The sequence below is a fragment of the Ochotona curzoniae genome, unplaced genomic scaffold (genome assembly GCF_017591425.1).
Source record: "Ochotona curzoniae isolate NIBS_2020 unplaced genomic scaffold, NIBS_Ocur_1.0 scaffold_4701, whole genome shotgun sequence".
Taxonomy (NCBI): Eukaryota; Metazoa; Chordata; class Mammalia; order Lagomorpha; family Ochotonidae; genus Ochotona; species Ochotona curzoniae.
In genome coordinates this window covers 55120633-55139845 of record NW_024467122.1, presented here as the reverse complement: position 1 = coordinate 55139845, position 19213 = coordinate 55120633, and the positions used below count along the sequence as shown (strand labels likewise).

At 42.8% G+C, this 19213-nt stretch overlaps 1 protein-coding gene across 1 annotated transcript; it reads right to left on the bottom strand.

The window, feature by feature from the left end:
* Positions 1 to 1607: 1607 nt before the first annotated feature.
* On the bottom strand, positions 1608 to 13442 carry DUT (deoxyuridine triphosphatase). Its single transcript, XM_040969365.1, has 7 exons — positions 13192 to 13442; positions 12577 to 12715; positions 10542 to 10633; positions 8683 to 8727; positions 3171 to 3245; positions 2970 to 3040; positions 1608 to 1954 (listed from the first exon to the last, which is right to left on the bottom strand). The coding sequence occupies exons 1-7, from the start codon at positions 13382 to 13384 to the stop codon at positions 1898 to 1900; spliced, it is 672 nt and encodes a 223-aa protein (XP_040825299.1). The 5' UTR covers positions 13385 to 13442; the 3' UTR covers positions 1608 to 1897.
* Positions 13443 to 19213: the final 5771 nt, after the last annotated feature.

The window sequence follows — 19213 nt, the reverse complement described above, 5'->3', positions numbered from 1 at the left end:
TTTGACAGCGAGTATCTGGGAAAATCAAGATTCTAAGGTGGACTATGTCAGCAAATGGACCTTGGAGTAACAAAACCAACAGCATCTTAAACTGTCAAAACCACTTTGTAAGCACTACCCTCGAAACATGATTCATTTTGGAGACTCTGGGATGACATTGGGAGGCCCTCTGCCAATCCTGGACACTGATGTGGCTGGGCTGCTGGGAGCAGCCTTCTCCCTTCACTTTCCACAGATACAAGACAAAGGGAGATTGGAGGCAGTTGTCTCATCCACTATCCCCCATTCCTCAACCCTCCCCACTCTAACTGGTGAACCACTTGGGCATGCATCCCTCTCAACTATGTAATCATCAAAAGTGTATTTTTTTAAAAAAGATTTTATTTTTATTGGAAAGGCAGATATACAGAGAGGAGAGACAGAGAGGAAGATCTTTCGTCTGATTTCACTCCCCAAGTGAGCGCAACGGGCCAATACTATGCCAGTCCGAAGCCAGGTGCCTCTTCCGGGTCTCCCACGCGGGTGCAGGGTCCCAAAGCTTTGGGCCGTCCTCGACTGCTTTCCCAGGCCACAGGCAGGGAGCTGGATGGGAAGCAGAGCTTCCGGGATTAGAACCGGCGCCCATATGGGATCCCGGGCGTGCAAGGCAAGGACTTTAACCACTGTGCCATCGTGCAGGGCCCGAAAGTGTATGTTTTTTTTTTTTTAAAAAAAAGCGTAACACACCAGCAGAGCTGCCACAGATTTTAATCAAGGTAATGCACAGAATCACCTCCAAGTGTTCCATGAAGTGCTGTTTATTTACTCAAGCACATACTAGTGATGGAAAAACCCGATGTTCCAAGCACTCATTGATACATTTATTTTAGTTTTTCCTTGCATATGGCCTATTTTTGCCTCTTAAGCAAGGAGAAATTTGTGAATGATAGTTAATCCAATTTGCATAAGAGCATAAAATTCAGGAATAAATGAAAATTCCCAAGGTACATGGAGTACTTTCACTAACATCCAATACCTTATATAGGACATATCAAAAGGAAAATTAAAAAAAAAAAAAAAAAACTTTTTAAAGATTTATCAGATTTATCTTTTGTTGGAAAGGCACATCATATTTATTTATTTAATAATATAAGAAAGTCAGATTCATACAGAGAGGAGAGACAGAAAGATCTTCCATCTGCTAGTTCACTCCCTTAATGGTCACAGCAGCCAGAGCTATGCCAATCCAAAGCCAGGAATCAGAAGCTTCTTACAATCTCCCATGTGGATGTAGGGTCCCAAGGATTTGGGCCAGCCTCGACTGCTTTCCTAGGCCACAGATAAGGAGCTGGATGGGAAGCAGAGCATTCAGGACACGAACCAAGGCTGATATGAGACACTGGTGCTTGCAAGGTGAGGATTTAACCACTGAGACATTATGTCAGGCTCAAACTGGGGAATTTATAAAAGAGTCTTAAGATTAAAAGCATTCTTAGAATAATAAAGCAAAAGGAAGAACAAGATATAACTTTTCTCTCAATTTACTCAATAATTTGTATCTATGAAAGAATTCAAGTGTATTAATAAAAAAAACATACCAAATGTTTCATAAAGCAATTATTTAAAAATTGCTGGCGAGGTATCCTTTATTGAATTAAACAATACAGTACCACTTTAAAATCTGAAATTGATACACATTTCACTTTGAAGTCACAACAGATTTACATACAATCATCAACTGCAGAAAAAAATAGGGAAGTAACTTTGTACCAAAGATGTTTTCCTTGTTCAAAAGCAAAGGAGATAATTCTAGAAGCTAAAGCCATTAAGTTTACAGAAGTGCAAAATTCTAACACATTAAAGAAAAATTCTCTCTAAGAAAAGCATGTCTTTTCATTTTCTGTTCTTGGCATAAATCTTAATTCTTCCCAGTGGAACCAAAACCTCCGGAGCCCCTTTCAGTGTCATCCAAGGCCTGAAAGAGAGGAAGGTGGTAAGCCACACATCTAACTTCACGTTTCTTCAGTTCTTCCTTCATCTCAATTGGAAGACTTTTATTCTTTTTATATCTTTTTAGCAGAGATTTCAAATAAAAAAAAAAAAGAAAAGAAAGAAAATTGGCAGCATCCACAGGGGTGCCAGTCTGTGTACTGGCTAGTCCACTCCTGATCCAGCTCCCTGTTTGTGGCTTGAGAATGTAGTGAAGGATGGTCCAGATCCTTGGGACCCTGCACCCGTGGGAGACCTGGAAGCTCTTGGCTTCATTGTGGCCATTTGGGGAGTGAATTAGCAGATGGATGAGTTCTCTGTAACTGTGCCTCTCAAATAAAAAGAAATTTAAAAATTTTACAAAAACAAAAAACAAGGCATGGTACAGTAGCCTATTGGCTGGGGTCCTCGCCTTGCACACACCAGGATCCCATATGGGCAGTGGTTCTAACCCTGGTGGACTCACTTCCCATCCAGCTCCCTGCTTGTGACCTGGGAAAGCAGTCAAAGAATGGCCCAAAGCCTTGGACCCCGCACTCACGCCAGAGACCCAGAGGAGGCTCCTGGCTTCTGATCAGCTCAGCTCCAGCCACTGCAGAGAGTTGGGGAGTGAATTATTGGACAGAAAATCTTCCTCTCTGTCTCTCCTCCTCTCTATATATCTGACTTTCCAATAAAAGCAAATAAATCTTAAAAACAACAACAACAAAAAAAAAAAACAAAAACAAAACAAAACAAAGCAAAAAGTTTAAAGCTCAATTAAAAAAAAAAGGCTAGGGACATAATAGAATAGCACAGTGTATTCAATTTATCATCCAAAACAATCTCACATAATAACTACCTAAAAAAATATTTCAAGAATCTAAAACCAAATTTTTAATTTTCCTTAGAATTGGTCATGTATTATCTGTCTACAGACAGCAAATTGAATCATCAAAATTCTATTTCTTAACTTAATATGATATATTATCATTCAATATCTACTCAGCTTTTATACTTACTTTAACTTCTTCTATTTCTGGATAAAAAATCCGTTCACAAATGAGCTGTGCAATCCTGTCACCCTTTTTCACTTCAAAGAAAAACAAGCAAAACGTTACTGATATTTTGCTGTTGAATTTTCTAGCCAGCTTTTTTCAATGAGAATTTGAACATTCTGTTATTCACATATGCAGAACTCAGAAAATTCACATTTAACATACCTTCAAACTTTTCTTTGCCAAAATTGAACAATACAACACCAACATTTCCTCTATAATCTTCATCTATGACACCAGCTGCAGGAAAAAAATACAGATTATTTTTGTAAGATTTTCTCAAAAACATTCCTATATAACACTGAGATTTCTATGACTGCAACTAAGTAAGTGAATGTGACTGTGCTATGTAAAGCCTTGAACTAAGACACATTATAACTAGAAAAATGAATTTGGAAAATAGGCCTGAATCTCATAACCTCCCACTCTTAGCTAAAGCTGGTGAGCATTCACTTCAAGCTGAGGGCAGTGATTACCATTTCCAATCTACTGTTTACCCACCACATACTTGCCAAAAAGACTAGGAGAAAATGATGATTTGTGTTTTAAAGTTTTTCCTGGTAGAAGTTTTCTTCTAATATCCAGATTGAAATATGACAATCATAAATAAAAATGTCAAAGTCTGAGGATCTGTAGTGCTGACACACTTAAACAGCAGCCTTGCAAATATCTGAATACTTCATTTTTGTTCATATCCTTCTTCTGTTTTTAAATGGAAAAGCTGTTCATTCTTAAAGCATGATCGAGTCACAAGATACTAGCATGCGAGTTTAGTAATGAGAACACACTCACATGTCACTGGTATCTGCTTGTATTGTAAACACAGATGCCTTTTTGCAGGGGAGACCTGAGCAGCCAGCTCACTGCAATAGCCCAGACAGCTACATTTTACCAGACCTACTGGCATTCAACTTTGGCCCAAGAGTTTAAATGTTTCCTTAAAACCTGGTTACAAACAAATTAAGTGTAATAAACCTTCTCATTTCTCTTCCTCATGCTGGAGCCCAATGCACGTATTATTTAAAATGTACAAGTCAGTGGGTTATAGCATATTTCAAGTTGTGAAAAATCACAACCAACTTTAGAACAATTTCACCACTCTAAAAAGAAGTTTCTGTTTCTTAGTGGCTGAGTGACCACCGTGACTCCCAATTTTTGTTATGCATATGAATTCTTTGCCTTAGTTTGCACAGGTGCACAGGACCCATAGGAACAAACTACCAGAAGCAAGTAAAGCCGAATTTAAGGACTAAGATTCCTGATGCCAATAATTTTATGAGTGTAGATTAAAGGTACATAAATTTTTAACAGCGAAGAAACAGGATAAATCTGGAAGTGGGATGAAGAGCAGCAAAGACAGTTCATCTCCGAATCTGGAATGAAATTCTTGTTGTACAGCAAAAAAACTTAAGTCAGCTTCAAGAATCTTTATTTTTTTTTTCCACTGCCATCTGTCCACTAATTTATCCTTATTATGAAAAATAAGATGGGACCAGCTGTTTTCCATATTATCTATATGGAGAAAACTGAGTCTGAGAAAGACAATGTAGACTGACCAACTTCTGATGTTTTGGGTCTTTATCAGAAAAATATTAGTTACCCCAGAAATATTATGAATTATACACATAGAGTAAAAGCTAGTAATATTTGCTCTATCACCCTGAGTTAGCCAAAATTACAGTGATGTACGTAACACATTACTTCTTTCCACTGAGAACGTCACAGGAGCACGCGTGGCCGGCCGTGCAGGTCTGCTTTGCACTTGGGCAACCCACATTCCTGTGCCTGTGTTTGAGTTCCAGCTCTACTCCTGCCTCCAGCTCACTCACTGCTGATGCAGTGTCTGGAAGACAGCAGGTGACGGCTCAAGTGCTTGGGTTCTTGTCACCCATCTAGGAGACCCAGATTAAGTTCCAGGACACCATCTTCAAGCCCCGCCCACTTGAGGATCTCACAGGTGTTTGATGACATAGCAGCATCTGGGAGCCCTGTACCTCTCCAAGAAGAGATTTTTACAAGCATAAAGCATCACAGACATCATCTGAGATGAATATATACGAATCGGATTGACTCTTAGATAACCCCAGCTTGCTTCCACACTTTACTGCCAGAAATAAACAAGGCAGTCCTTCACACAAATCCTTGTACACATACCTTTATCCTTTTCATTCTTGTCAAGCAAATACCAAAAGACACTCTCCTGGATGAAAGGGTATATTTTCAATTTTGAAGCCTATTGCTAAATACATCGCAAAAAAGATACATTCAAATTTCCAATAGCAATACTTAAGAATGTTCATTTCCAATACTAACACCAGATGGTAGTAATCTTTTAAATTCTGGCAAATATGTAGAATAAAAAAAAATGATATCTCTATTTTGCTTGCATTTCCTGAACTAGTGACAATGCTTTTTACTACCTGTTTATTAGACCTTTGCATGTGCTCTTAAACACATTATGATTTTTTTCATTGTCCTTTTTCATATGAATTGCAAAGATGCGCATATTTTTTAACTTAATGGTACACAGACTTCCTTTTTATAAAGTTCTCTGCACAACACTTTATCAGGAATACTCAAGCTAAGATTTTATGCTTAGGATACAAAAACATGAAAAGCCTTTAACTGATTAAAAGAAATGAAGTCATATGAAGTCAATGAAAATGCATGGCAAAAGAAAAAAAAAAAAAACCTCATGATGTTCTTTTAGCCTGAATGCCAATGGTAGAAAAACCCAAATCACCCAACTGTCAAAAAACCTAAAGACATTCTTTCTTTGCATACAGAATTTAAACACCAGAAATATTTTCTTCTTGAAAAAGCTGGAAGTATCTTGAAGTTATCACTGGAAAAATCCTGCACTGGAACTGGCAGAGTGATTAACTGGCTTCAGGTAAGAGTTTCACTGTGTTAAGACTCTGGCATGTCATTTGTTGGAAGCCTTTTGTGAACACCATCCACACCTACCAGATGTGAATTCTGAACCGAATCCTGCATATTCATCTTTTCTCTTTGACCCTACTTGCAGCCTGGGAGTTGCAACAATATCTCTCCCCAGGAACAGAGCCTGTTGCCAACTATGATAAACCTGTGCCCAAGAGACATTTTTAAGATGTCTGTGCCCAAGATCACACCACAGTGTGATTTCATGAATAGCACCATATCAACCACTAGGCAAACTGACTTTTCACTTCTTTTACATGAATTTTTTTCCCAGAAGGATGTTACACAGATTAAAAATTATTGAGAAAAAAGTTTCCACATTAAAAAATAATAATAAATTAAAAAAACCTGTGAGGTCCTAAAAAGGCAGGGATCATAATTGCAGTTTGATATATGCCCAGAATTGTTGGATTGTTTACATGCATTACGGTTTAATCTTTCTTCCATTCAGAGACAGGTTCACTAATCCACATTGTGCACATGAGGAAAATGAGGCTTAGAAAAGCGAATTTTAATAAGTTAGTGACAGAACTAGAACCAAGTCCAGTAGTCACTCCCAAGTCCCCAATCCTTTTGCAACTTGTTGAAATTTTCTTAAAAAAAAAAGCAATTTTTACGTGCTCAAACTTTTACTTCAAAAGGGTATACTTGACATGATAAATGTAGTTTTGAAAATCGGTGAGCTCAACCAGAGAGAGGACTGTCAGGGGAAGTCTTTCATCTGAAACTCAGGCCCAGAACTGGGGGCTCCCTCTTACCACACAGCACCACCTAGTGTCGTCAAGGGGGGACAGCAGCAGGTCTGACAGAGGGCCAGGTTTCAGCACTAGAGGTACTGAGCCTTAACCAGCAACCCATTTCTATCTTGTTTACTCTCATCAGCAGGCAGAACCTTACTCAACACCCTCAGATGGGTGTGTTAGAACAGAGCTGGGGATGGGGCAGAGTAATGTCCATGACTAAAGTGCAGAGGTATGGAAGAGCAGAGTGACACTAAATGGATGATTCTAGCTCGGTTTATTTGACACAGAGCTCTGTCAGATGGGGGATATTAATCCTCCGACCACTTCCCAGATAGCAGCAACAGCCAAACCGAAGTGCTAGTAGCTTCTTCCACGTTGTACACGTGGGTGCTGGTGCTCAAGCACCATACTGCACTGCTCTCCCAGGAACTGTAACAGAAAGCTGGATCTTACTCAGAACAGCCAGGACACAACCGAGCACCACCATGGCCACCAGCCCCAAGTCTCCAGTGTCCAAGATGAATCAACGTGGCCTACTACTCTGAGCCAGTTTCCTCATCTGTTAAAGTCTCAATAAACCGACTGCAAAGACAGTAGGAGAAAAATTCTAGCACGCTCAGTTATCTGAAGGCCGGAAGATGTATTAAGTAAGGTTCTCCCTATCGACGAGGACAGAGAAGACGGGCATGGAAGCCACATTAATGTGAACAAGTAATCTTCAGCAAGGCAGCCCCATATTAAGAAGGTAACATAGTCCTACCATGAGAAGGTGCTTAGAAATGCAGAAGAGTGGTGGGTTAGCAGAGGCCCTGCGATTCTTGAAGAAGGGGCCATGAGGAAAAGCTAAGTTTGGGAAACAGTAATTACTCTCTGTTAAAAGAGAAATTGGCACCACTGGGGATTTTCTTAGTAGAAAACTTCAAGAAGCAGTGTTTTCCAACTCTTATTTTGTAAACATGGATGAACTCTTTATTAAGAGCCAGAAAATTCTTACAACATAGTCCTGGAACCAGTTCATGTCCCAGCTTCTTTCTGATTCAGCTGGTGGCCTCGGAAAAGCAGCAGACCGCAGCCCCAATGCTTTGGCCCCTGCCACCTACATAGGAGGCGGGGAAGAAGCTCTTGCCTTCCGCCTTGCCCTGCCCTGGTTGTTGCAACCATCTGAGGAATGCTCTCTCTCAAATCTTTTCTTCTACTGTTTCTTAAGTCTTGTATGGAATGGCGTTTTCTTTTGTCCCTTCCCCCTCCCCTGCACAGGTTCCCCTGTATTATGTCCTAAGAATTGTGTAGTCCTTCAACAACAGTCACAAGTCCATTGTTTTTTTAAGCATCATGACACTGTAGTAGTATAGGCAATGGTATAAAGTCCAGCATTCTATTGTCAAGATGTATTTAATAATTTCACTGGGAATCCATCTTTGATTCATTAGTGGAGATATAAACTGCAATCAATCTTCATTTCATGGTATACTTGCCTCCATTATACAGATTCTCTAGATGAGTGTAAGTGTGTGTGTGTGTATATATGTACATATATATATAATTACCTATATATCTACTGAGTTTGTATTTTACATGAAAGCTGCCTTATAGCAGATAGAAAACATGATATTTGTTCTTCAGGACTGGACCATTTCACTGAGCATAACGGTTTCCAGAAGAACCATTTTGTTCCAAATGATAGAATTTCTCAAATAAATCTACAAAAAAGTTGTTTTCTATAAGAGTAGTTATTTTTGGATTAAATAAGGGTTATCATTGAACCAAAGCAAAAACTTCTATCAGCGCCTAGTTAACCTCTTAGTAATTAAACGTTCTCAGATAGTATTTGAAACTATATCCTATCTGTCCACTACTTTTGACATGGAAATGTCCGGAGGCAAAACAACAATACTTCATCTTCTTTTCTTGTAAACAAAACCTGCCATTTGAAAATATACCACCTTTTAAGCAAACATATTTATGGAATAAAACAAGGAAATGCATATTACCTCCTACGTCTATAAAGTGTTTTGCAGCCAAGCCAGAACGTGGAGCTGGAAAACAAAACATGTCAGTTTTTCTAAGAGGGCAGCACAGCGTAATTAATGACACTTAAAGCAAATCACTATCCTCTCCTCCAGTATCTCCATTTTCATCTTAATTTTAGCAGATGGCTACGAAAGAATTCTCATACTATACTCTTACTGCCAAGGTTGAAAAGCTTAATCTAGAAAAAATTCAGTGACATTTCATTGAAAACCAATTCCCAGTGAATTGAGGATTTGTGGACGTCTATAATGAACTGAGAGGCGAGCAGGTAACGGAAGTCTAGAGAGGTCTGCCAGAAGCTTGACTAACACAACACAGGAGCCTGCAGCTGGCAGGGACAGAGTGCTGCTTGAGGATGGAAGCTCAGATAGGGACGAGGAAGGGGGTAGGGCGGGAAGGAGACCCAACCAGGCAACAGCACAGCTTGGCTCTAGGACTGGCGCTCGGGACTCAGATGCAAGAAGACGTGCTTGGACGTAACACACGGTGGTCTGAATACATGAACAAGAATAAAAGGCCAAATATTAGCAAGGTAAAATGCCCAAAACATCAAAAATTCAACTCTAGTCTTACCTTATTCTTAAAATGAAAACATAAAAAAAAAAAAAATCATTCAGTCTGTGCCTTACATCTGCTGACCATTACTTACCCTGACTTCCAGTATTTTCTTTTAGGATACATGAAGTCAGGCAATTTGTCACAAATGCTGCCTCTTTCTGCCCTGATCCAAGAGGTTTTGAAAGATCAGCATTGTGGCAAAGCAGGTAAAGCTGCTGCCCTGCCATTGGGGGAGCGAACCAGCAGATGGAAAATCTCTCTCTCCCACTTTCTGTGAACCCTTTCAAATAAATAAACCTAAAAAAAAAAAAAGTTTTGAACACACTGGTGACATGTGACTTGCTAAAGCAAATCAAATCTGTTGATTTCCATTCCATTCCGCCCCAGCTTTTTCCAACGAGGCATTTTATTCTAGAACATTATGTCTAACTGATCTGTTAGTGTATCTCTAAGCCCAACCACAAAGATTAAAAAAAAAAAAAAGGTTCAGTTGGAAGATATACTCTGGGAAACCAAGCGTGCAGGACTGTGACACTCATAAAATGCCAGCTATAATTATCCTAAAGCCCTCATCTCTTTTCTTAAACATGCAGCAGCCACTCCCATCACTATCTTCACAAAATCTGATCTCTAGGAAATCTGATTCTTGAAGGGTATTGTTGGCAGTAGTTTCCATTTAAAAATCATCTAGATTTTAAGTTTTTCTCATTAGCATGAATTCTGACAACTGCCTGAGCCAACAGGAGCCTCTTCAAAGTTCCAGTGAAGTATCAGAGATTGAAGAGCAAAGGCAGGCGTTCGGTGCAGGGATTCAGGCACCATCCCAACACCCACAATCCTTTCTGCAGTGCCTGGATTCCAGCACCAGCTCCACTTCTGGCCAGTTCCCTACTAACTGGCACCCCGGGAAGCAACAGGCTCAAGTAACCAGGCCATGCCGCCCACCTGGAAGACCCAGGCTCAGTTCCTGGCTCCCCGATCGGACCCGGCCCACTGGCAACCACTGCACAGCGTTTGGGGCATGAACCAGCACTTTTCATCTGTTTGCTTTCCAAATAATAAAAAGCGACAAAGAAATAAAAAGACAAAAAGCAGTTAGGTTAATGAAGTCAAGTCAAAACACTTTTGCTATCACATGGTACTTCTGAGTTTTAGGAAGCAATCAAAACAATATCCCTGTACTTAGCAATAAAGTTAACATGAAAGACCTTATTACAAAGGAAGAATTTAACCAAAATTACCGATACCTTAAATCACATACCTACTCTTCCATAGCACCCAGAAGGAAGAGATATTTGAATGTCTGTTTTCACAACAGCTTTTTCCATAGGTGGTATTGTATAATCATAGGCACTAAAAAGATATCGAAAGGGAAGAATTGGTATTTATTTATAACAGTTTTTATTTTCTTTCCATGTGACTGTTACACACTGAATAGCTTTAAATATATTTGATTAACATAGTTCATACATTTTACCTTGTTATTACTTTCAGATTCTTCCCATTTCAGTTTGTGAAGTAGAAATTTTCTTTTAGCTTACTATTAAACTGATGATAGCTTTAGACATAATTCCCCATGAGTTTATTTTGGTGGAGGGAATAGATTTCCACAGTGTAAATGTCTTCACCTCTAAACAAAATGCCATTGGAAGACTCCAACTGAAGTACTTATCAGCATGAAAAAAAAAGTATACGCTTTATTCACAGGAAAATGAAGAATCAAGGGAAAGACATTTAGCGGACACCAGGCACTCAGGAGATGCCATTATATTCCCACAACAACCCCACACAGAAAGAAAATGGGTGAAGGAGCTAGCGGGACGACTCAATTAATTAACTCTCTGCCTGCAAGCATCCGCATGCATTAACTTCCCATCCAGCTCCCTGCTTGTGGCCTAGAACAGAGGGCGGCCCAAAGCCTTGGGACCCTGCACCTGCGTGGGAGGCCCAGAAGCTCCTGGCTCCTGATCAGGTTTCAGTCGTTGTGGTCATTCGGGGAGTGAACCAGTAGATGGAAGACCTTTCTGTCTTTCTCTGTAAACCTGCCTTTCAAAGTAAAACAAATAAATCCCGATTTTGAAAGAAAATGGCTGAACAAAATGGGGGAGGGGTGGGAACAGTGTTAGAGATGCATTTTATTTCTTCTGCTTGTAATTCACCAAGTTCTCCAAGCTGAAGCCAAACTTCACTGGAGACAGCCACTGCCAAGCAACGGAGCCTAAGGTCCAGCTGGCAGAGGCCGCTGCGTGCTTTCAGTGGAGCACCCTCCTCCACAAGAATTCAAACATTGGGCAACAAGCAAAGCAAAAGGTACTTCCGTCAAATCTCTTAAGGTATTACTGCATGCCTGCTTCTCTCACTTAAATCCCCTCTTTAAACAGCTAAGACCCGATTTACTGAACAGATAGGTTATTTCCAGGTCACTTTCAACGTACAGAAGGCCACGCAATTCATTACATGGATGTTGAAAGCATATTAAAGCAAAGACTCCTGCAGGACTCAGAACAGTACCCAGGCACACACCTGGGAAGGATCTGGGCAAATGACTGACCATCTGGGTACTCATTACGAAAGCACGGCACCCTACACTTCCGTTTCTGTTAGGGACACCATACACATCTTCCTTCCCTTCTGCAGGGCCTGCACCAGATGTGCTCGCTAAATTCGGGGTAAAAAAAAAAAATGTGCAATTCAAAGCCTGGGACAAATAACCCGCTAAATTCAGGGTAAAAAAAAAATATGTGCAATTCAAAGCCTGTGACAAATAACCTTCTATCTTTACAAACTCCGAAAGGTGTAAAACAAAAAAATAGGCCTACTCATTTAAGTCAAGAATAACAAGAAATCGTAAATGGAAAAGTTTCTAGCACAAGTAAAGGGCTGAACACTTAAAAGGGTATGGCTGGCACCCCTGCTTTTCACAGTGGGACCCCTGGAGAAGTGGATGTGCCCGGAACCCATGCTTGCAGGCGGGCAGAAGCCTTCACCAACCCTCGGGCGGTGCGTTCAGGGCAGCATGGCAGTGGGCCACGAGGTCCCAGGCAGACCCCATTCTCCTTCCCTTTCCGCCTGCACAGACAATTCACCCCTGCACACTCACCCTCCCGCCCTTCACCCCGAATCATGGAACTCAGGCTAGGGCTTCCCAGGGCCATTTCCAGCACAGAATGTTAAGAATTTGACCTACACGCAAAAAAGGGTCGTTTTGTTCCCCTGGGTTGTGCGGCCAGCGTTTCAACACAAACTGACAAGATTTCGCGCGCTGGCTGCACGTGGGGACCGGGGCCCGCACTCACCTGTACAGGTCGTAGCCCGCGGCCCGTGCAGACCCCCGGGTCGGGGCCGTGGCGTGCTCCGAGAGCCGGGTGAAGCGCAGCCGCAGCATCCCCTCCTCCGCAGGCCGGGCCCGCTTGCTAGGGGACGTGGCCGCAAAGTCTTCAGAGCAGGGCATGGCGGAGCGGGCAGAGCGAGGGGCGCAGGAGAGCGCACGGTAAGCACACGCGCGGGAACCGCCTCAGACCCTAAATTTTACCGCCAACGCCTGCCGGACCCCGCCCTGCTCCGGACGAGTCCATAACCCCAGGCGAGAAGGGGTGGAAAGGCTCACATTTGAGTTGGGAAACCATTTCTGTGAGCACATTTGGGTGCAGAAAGGACAGAGCCTCTGAAAATCGATCGAATGCAGAGCATAACCGCAAGTAGGGAGAGATCTTTGGCCATTGCGCCGGCAGACACCGAAAATGTCCCCCCAGTCCCCTCCCAGTTCAGGGATGGCACAGCCTGTCGCGCGCGCGCGGGCCCCAGGCCCTTCCTCCCGCGGGGCGTGCAGCCCCCGCCAGGGCCCCGGGACACGCGGGACGGCCCCTCCGCGTGTCCCCACCAGTCCTTTCAGCCCGGCCCCCCGGCTTTACCGGCTCGGCTGCAGCCTCGGCTCCATCCGGTAGAACTGGACAGCGGCCGGGGCTGCGCGGAGGGGCCGAGGGGCGGGCCGGGCCTGGAGAGCCTCTCAGTCCCACAGCCCAGCCACGCTTCTGAAAACCTTGAGCCCAGCCAAGGCGGAAGGAAATAGCAGCGGAGCGCGGTACGAGGAACGAGGGCAGTCATTTCCTCCGAGGTTTGGGCTGGCTGGTGGTCGGCGCCCGAGGACGCGCGCCAAGCCCGCAGCCTCCATGCGTCCCGGCGGAATGACCTCGGAAGCAGTCACCAACTGCTGCCGCTGGCCATAGGGTCCCGGGGCGTGTCCTCTGCCGCCTCCCGCGGCCTCCCATCAGCATCTTCTGGCTGCAGCGTTTGCCGAGGGTATCCCGCTAGGTTCTGTTCCTCGGCCGACTTACCTGGGGCGGCGGTGTGCGCCGCCATGATGCCCAGGGTCCTGATCTGAGAGGTGCGCACTGCGCCCGGGACCGCTGCCTAGGCTCAGGGCGAGATGGCACGCTCCATTGCCTGCCAGTAACCGGGCGCCAGGCGCTGTAGTTTGCCCGCGAGAGAGGCGGAGTGAGCGCGGCTGGCAAGGACAGCACCTTTGGGAGTCTGGACCTGGAGGGCGGGGTGCGGCAAAGAACTCTATGGTGAGGTTTCCAGCACAGATCCTCGGCCACCGTGGTGTCGTATACAGTGAGGATGAATACCAGGATGGTCTGGATCGTTGTCAAATCACTTTTCTGGGACCCACGAATCCCCGGTTCTCTCCAGAACAGACTCCAGAGTCATATACTATATGTTTCAAAAGAAGCAGACGCCCTAAGGGCAGATTCAGAGAAATGGCCAGTGAAAATTTCCCGTCAGCTTCGTGGCGGAGCCTTTTCACGCAGGCCCCCATCATCTTTTCAGTGAGCTTTTCCCTTCATTGTTGGCATGCTTATTGAGGCTATGGAGCACACTGCTTACACTCTGGCTTGGAATATTGTTAATACCCTGAGACCTCCTCCAAGTGAGGCCCCTTCACCACCCGATCTGCCCCCCTGATGGCTTCCCAGCCCTGTCTTAGACCTTCATCCCGCTCAGCACTGATGTGTCTGGACCCACTGGACTTTGACCACTGGGTGTTGAGTTTACATCCATTGTGAAGCAGCCGCCCTTGTCTTCTCATCACAGGCATTTTCTAGCGCATTATCTTGATTTTTTTTTTCTGTTTAGACAACAGAAGTGTTTGGATTTCTGCTCCTGTGCATTGTCTGTTTGCTGGAGTAGGTAATCAGCTCCAAGAGGGCAGGGACTTGATCTTTTTTCCCATTTGTATTTCTGGTGATTAGAGTGATGCTTGATAAATATTTGTTCCCTGGTTGAATGATTGCCATCACGTAATCCATCAGCTCCTTCTATATCAATCTTCTACGAAGCCTTTCTTTTCTCCCCTGCAGTTCTTTAATTTTAAGCAAAGGTCCCTGGCATGTCTTTTTCAAGGCCTACAATGGAAAACAACATTGCTCCCCTTACTGACTCCTCCACAGTTTGCTCCTCATCAAATTATACTTTTCAGGGACAACACTTCCCGTGGTTTTGGATTCTTCCAAATTGAAGATACTTCTCTATTTCTATTATCTAAACATTGGGTTATGTATTCGAAAGAGTTACAAAGAGGAGATTTTCCCTTTGCCAGTTCACTTCCCAAGTAGCCACAATGACCAATGCCAGATCAGGCTGAAGCCAGGGGCCAGGAGCTTCTTCTGGGTCTCCCTCTTGGGTTGCAGGGGCTCAAGGACCTGAGCCATGTTAAGCTGCTTTCTCGGGCGTATTAGCAGGGCGTTAGATCAGAAATGGAGCAGCTGGATTGCACGTTGGTGGGCAAGTGGGATGTGTGCACTGCAGGCTGCAGCTTAACTGGCTGTGCCGCAGTGCTGATCGCACATGTTCCTTTTTTTTTTAATACCATGAATTTCCTTCGGAATTAGTGTAGATGAGGATTGAAGACTCTTACCCCTTTCTCCAACCTGCCACTACTTTAATAAGGATGTTCAGGTTATCCCCATCAAGTTAATAAGCACCTTTTTCTTTTTGTTGTTGGTAGTGGTGTGGTGTATTTATTTTACCTGCTGCTTGTTATTTTTCCTAATGTTAAGTGGATCCAGTGCCCGTGTGACAGCCAGTTAGGCACTAGATACACCAGTTACTCTGCAAGTTGTATTTCCGCCCAGAGCCCGCCCTCCTTCCTTGCTCTTCTCTTCGCTCCAGTCTGTGCTGGTGGCTGCAGTCCTGCTGAGTAGCTGTCATCCTGGCACTTCCTTCACTGCACCCCTCCTGTAGCAAAGCTTTGGTTGTATGGACTAGTAACGTCTTGGTTTACATCTTGTTTGACTGAAATCTTTTCCCTAGTAATTTCCTGTAAAAATTCCCATGAAAGATAAATTAAGCCCTTGCTTGTCCTAAAATGCAGTGATTACAATGAGTTCCCTTTCCCTCATTCGTGTAACTTCCTTACAACCAGTAGTGACTTCTGCCCTGTCTTTTATAACACTACTATATCATTTAGTGCTTAGCTCTAGATAACCAGGGTATAATCTTACGTAAATGCATTTATCTTTTGCGTTAGTAAGAGCTCATAAACTTATGGATCTTTAAAGTACCTACTTCAACAATTTATACAAAATATTTGACATACTATCTAGTGCCAAAAAAAGTATTCCATTAATCTAGATACAGAAAGTGTTTATTATTGTCTCTTTTTCATATGAGGTTTCTTTTAAAAAGGAAAAAGGCAAAAAACTAGAAGGTAATAAGAAGTTATGATTGGAGCCAGTAAACTTTTAATGCTGCATTTTGACAACTTGCATTTTGATAACTTGATATGAACATACTAATTAAATTTTGGATAGTGCAGTTAGGAAGGACTAAAGCTATTCCAACCTTAGTTTATTTCATGTTGCTGTCTTCATCAGCATATAGTTATCCTATCAGTCATGTTGATAAGATAATCTGTGGCAATACAAACCTTTTGACAATGCAAATTAGTATGTTGTAAGCAAAGTTATCTTCCCTATCTTGTTCATTACAGGGATTTCATACTTATCAAGGGCCTATATGGTGATTATACTAATTGCTTTAAGAATATTTACTCATTTAATCACAACAGCCAGTGGAAATCAGGACTGTTATTCCCCATTCTTCCCCCACCACCCCCCTTTTTTTAAAAAGATTTTGTTATTTTTTATTTGAAAGCAGATTTTTTTTTAAGATTTATTTTTATTATTTTTTATTGGAAAGGCAGATATACAGAGAGGAGAGACAGAGAGGAAGCTCTTCTGTCCTATGATTCACTCCCCAAGTGAGCGCAACGGGCAGATACTATGCCAATCCGAAGCCAGGAGCCTCTTGCGGGTCTCCCACGCGGGTGCAGGTTCCCAAAGCTTTGGGCCGTCCTCGACTGCTTTCCCAGGCCACAGGCAGGGAGCTGGAAGGGAAGTGGGGCTGCCGGGATTAGAACCGGCGCCCATATGGGATCCCGGGCGTGCAAGGCGAGGACCTTTAACCACTTGCGCCACTGCGCCGGGCCCTGAAAGCAGATTTTACAGAGAGAAGAAAAAACAGAGAAAGATGTTTTCTATCTGCTGGTTCACTCCCCACTTGACCACAGTGGGTAGAACTGAGCCCATCCAGAGCAATGAACCAGGAGTCAGGAACCTCTTCTGGGACTCCCACATAGGTGCAAGTCTCAGGGACTTGAGCCTTCCTCTGCTGGTTTCCCAGCCCATAAGCAGAGCTGGATGGGAAGTAGAGCAGTCAGGACACAAACAGGTACCCATATGGGATGCTGGCGCCACAGGTAGAAGAGTATCGTGCTATGCTCCCCAGCTGTCTGTTTATCATCCCACTTTGACAGACGGGAGAACCCAAACCATAGAGGTAAAATAATTTGCCCAAAGCTATACAGATCACAACTGGGGGTTGGGGCTATGGAGCTCTTGGACTCTGTTCCCCAGGAGCAGTGTGTTCTTCAGCTATCACTCAGGAATGGAAAAGGTGAAAAATCTTAATAGAAGACTGTCGTCATTTCCCATACTATTTAGTTCTGTATCTGAATTCAGAATATTCCGGTTTGGGTCAAAATACCTACTTTTCATGCCACAGTTCTCCCTCACTAGAAATGTATGTAATCCAAGAATAGCCAGCAGCCATTGTTGTTGTCGTATCACCAGAATTTGAAAGTGCTATTAAAACGGTTTAGTTCAAGGGATGGTGTGATGGTTCAACTGGCTAATCATCCATCTGCTAGCATCAGCACTCCATATGGGCTCCAGTTTGTGTCCCTCCACTTCCCATCCAGGTCTCTGTTTGTGGCCTGGAAGAGCAGGAGAGGATGGAATCCTGCTCCTGTGTGGGAGACCCAGAAGAAAATCCTGGCTGCTGGCTTTGGATTGGCCAAACTCTAGCTGTTGTAATCATTTGGGGAGTAAATCAACGGATAGAAGATCTGTTTCCCCTTCTCTCTGTAAATCTGCCTTTCCAATTAAAAAAAAAAAGATAAATAATCTTAAAAAAAAAAAAGTTTTATCCATAATACTGTAAGGAAATCTGAAGTGTCTCATGTTCCCTCAGGAGTATGCGTAGCCAAAATTCAAAACACTAATGTATAGTTTGTGAAAGCCACAGGATTGTTTTTGTGAGGCTCTTGAAAAGAGCACAAAGGTCCTAAAAATACAAAAGTACTTCAAAATGTGAAAAAAAAAAAAAAAGTGGAAGTAAAGCATGATTATGTTGATGCAAAAAAGTGAAATCCCTTGGAGGCTTGGAGTTTTTTCAGGCTGCACATTTTCCATAACATTTCCAAAAGCCCCTTCTTATTTCATAAGACCAGCACGTGGATCTTAACTTGATAAGCACTCAATAGATTGGAATTAAATTGAGTGGCACTTATATAAGCAAGGAAGGGGCCAGCAAATAACACAACAAGCATGTATTTCTACAAAGCTGCTTTGGACTACCTCACAAATTAATACCTCTTTGTACTTCAAAAATTCAAGTGGCTCAGAATGTACCAACACAGTTCTCTCTAATACACTGAATAACCAATCTTTCTTAACTAACATAATTATCATGAAAAGCTGACTCTGAATTATGGCTTACATGTAGGAGTACCAGGGAACAAAATTTCTGTAATTGCAATCTAGAGAACCATTGATTTTTCTTTTAGAAGTATCATTGAGCTTGCACGATTAACCACATCAACAACCAGTTGGCTCAAGGGGCAAGGGACACAGAATAATTAATTGAGGGGAGTTGGGTTAATGCAGATGTCCCAACCCTGTCACAAATTGTCTATTCTGTTTCCCAAGTGAGGGTGATTCTGCTTAAGGAACACTGCTTTGGGGGTTCTTTACTGAGCAGCTACTGAGGTCAAGGTATCTTGGAAAGAATTTCTTCACACTTAATCAATATACCAGCTTTGCCCAAATGACCTCGCATTATCTTAAAGGAGTGACACCAGGGCTATTGTTCTTAGGAATAAATTAGTGGTAAAATTTAATTAGGGATAATTATTGACCAAGCAACAGTCACAGTCTTTGTTGCATAGTTGAGTGGAGACCATTTAAGCAAATATTCAGAAAAAGATGCCTCACGACACTCCAGCAGGACTGAAAGGCCAACACTCATAGCTGTCAAGTGAGATTTTGAGTAGGAAGTAACACATTTGATAGTTTTATTTGCAAGATTAGACCAGGGGAGAGATAGAAAGTGGTTCGGGTTATAAAAGGTATGCTTGCAAGCTCTTGAAGAACTAAGCCAGCTCTAGACTTCCACTGCCTGTCCTGGATCAAGGGATTTTTTTTCCATGTTGTATCTCCTCTCATCTTGGAAGAGTGTATAATTGAACTGGAAAATTAACCATATAATGTGAAACAAGTAACCTTTCAATATGATCTTTGGCTTATAAACCTCAAAGTATAGTGGAAGCTCAGGCAATATTTTGGTCTGTAATTATATTGGACCCAATGTCAA

Excerpts from the sequence above, each read along its gene's own strand:
- DUT (XM_040969365.1), bottom strand. The coding sequence starts at position 13,384 with ATGACTGCCCTCGTTCCTCGTACCGCGCTCCGCTGCTATTTCCTTCCG. Across the intron at positions 8,728-10,541 it reads TGGGTGCTATGGAAGAGTAG|CTCCACGTTCTGGCTTGGCT; the intron begins GTATGTGATTTA and ends TTTGTTTTCCAG. Across the intron at positions 3,246-8,682 it reads ACACTTTATAGACGTAGGAG|CTGGTGTCATAGATGAAGAT; the intron begins GTAATATGCATT and ends TTTTTCCTGCAG.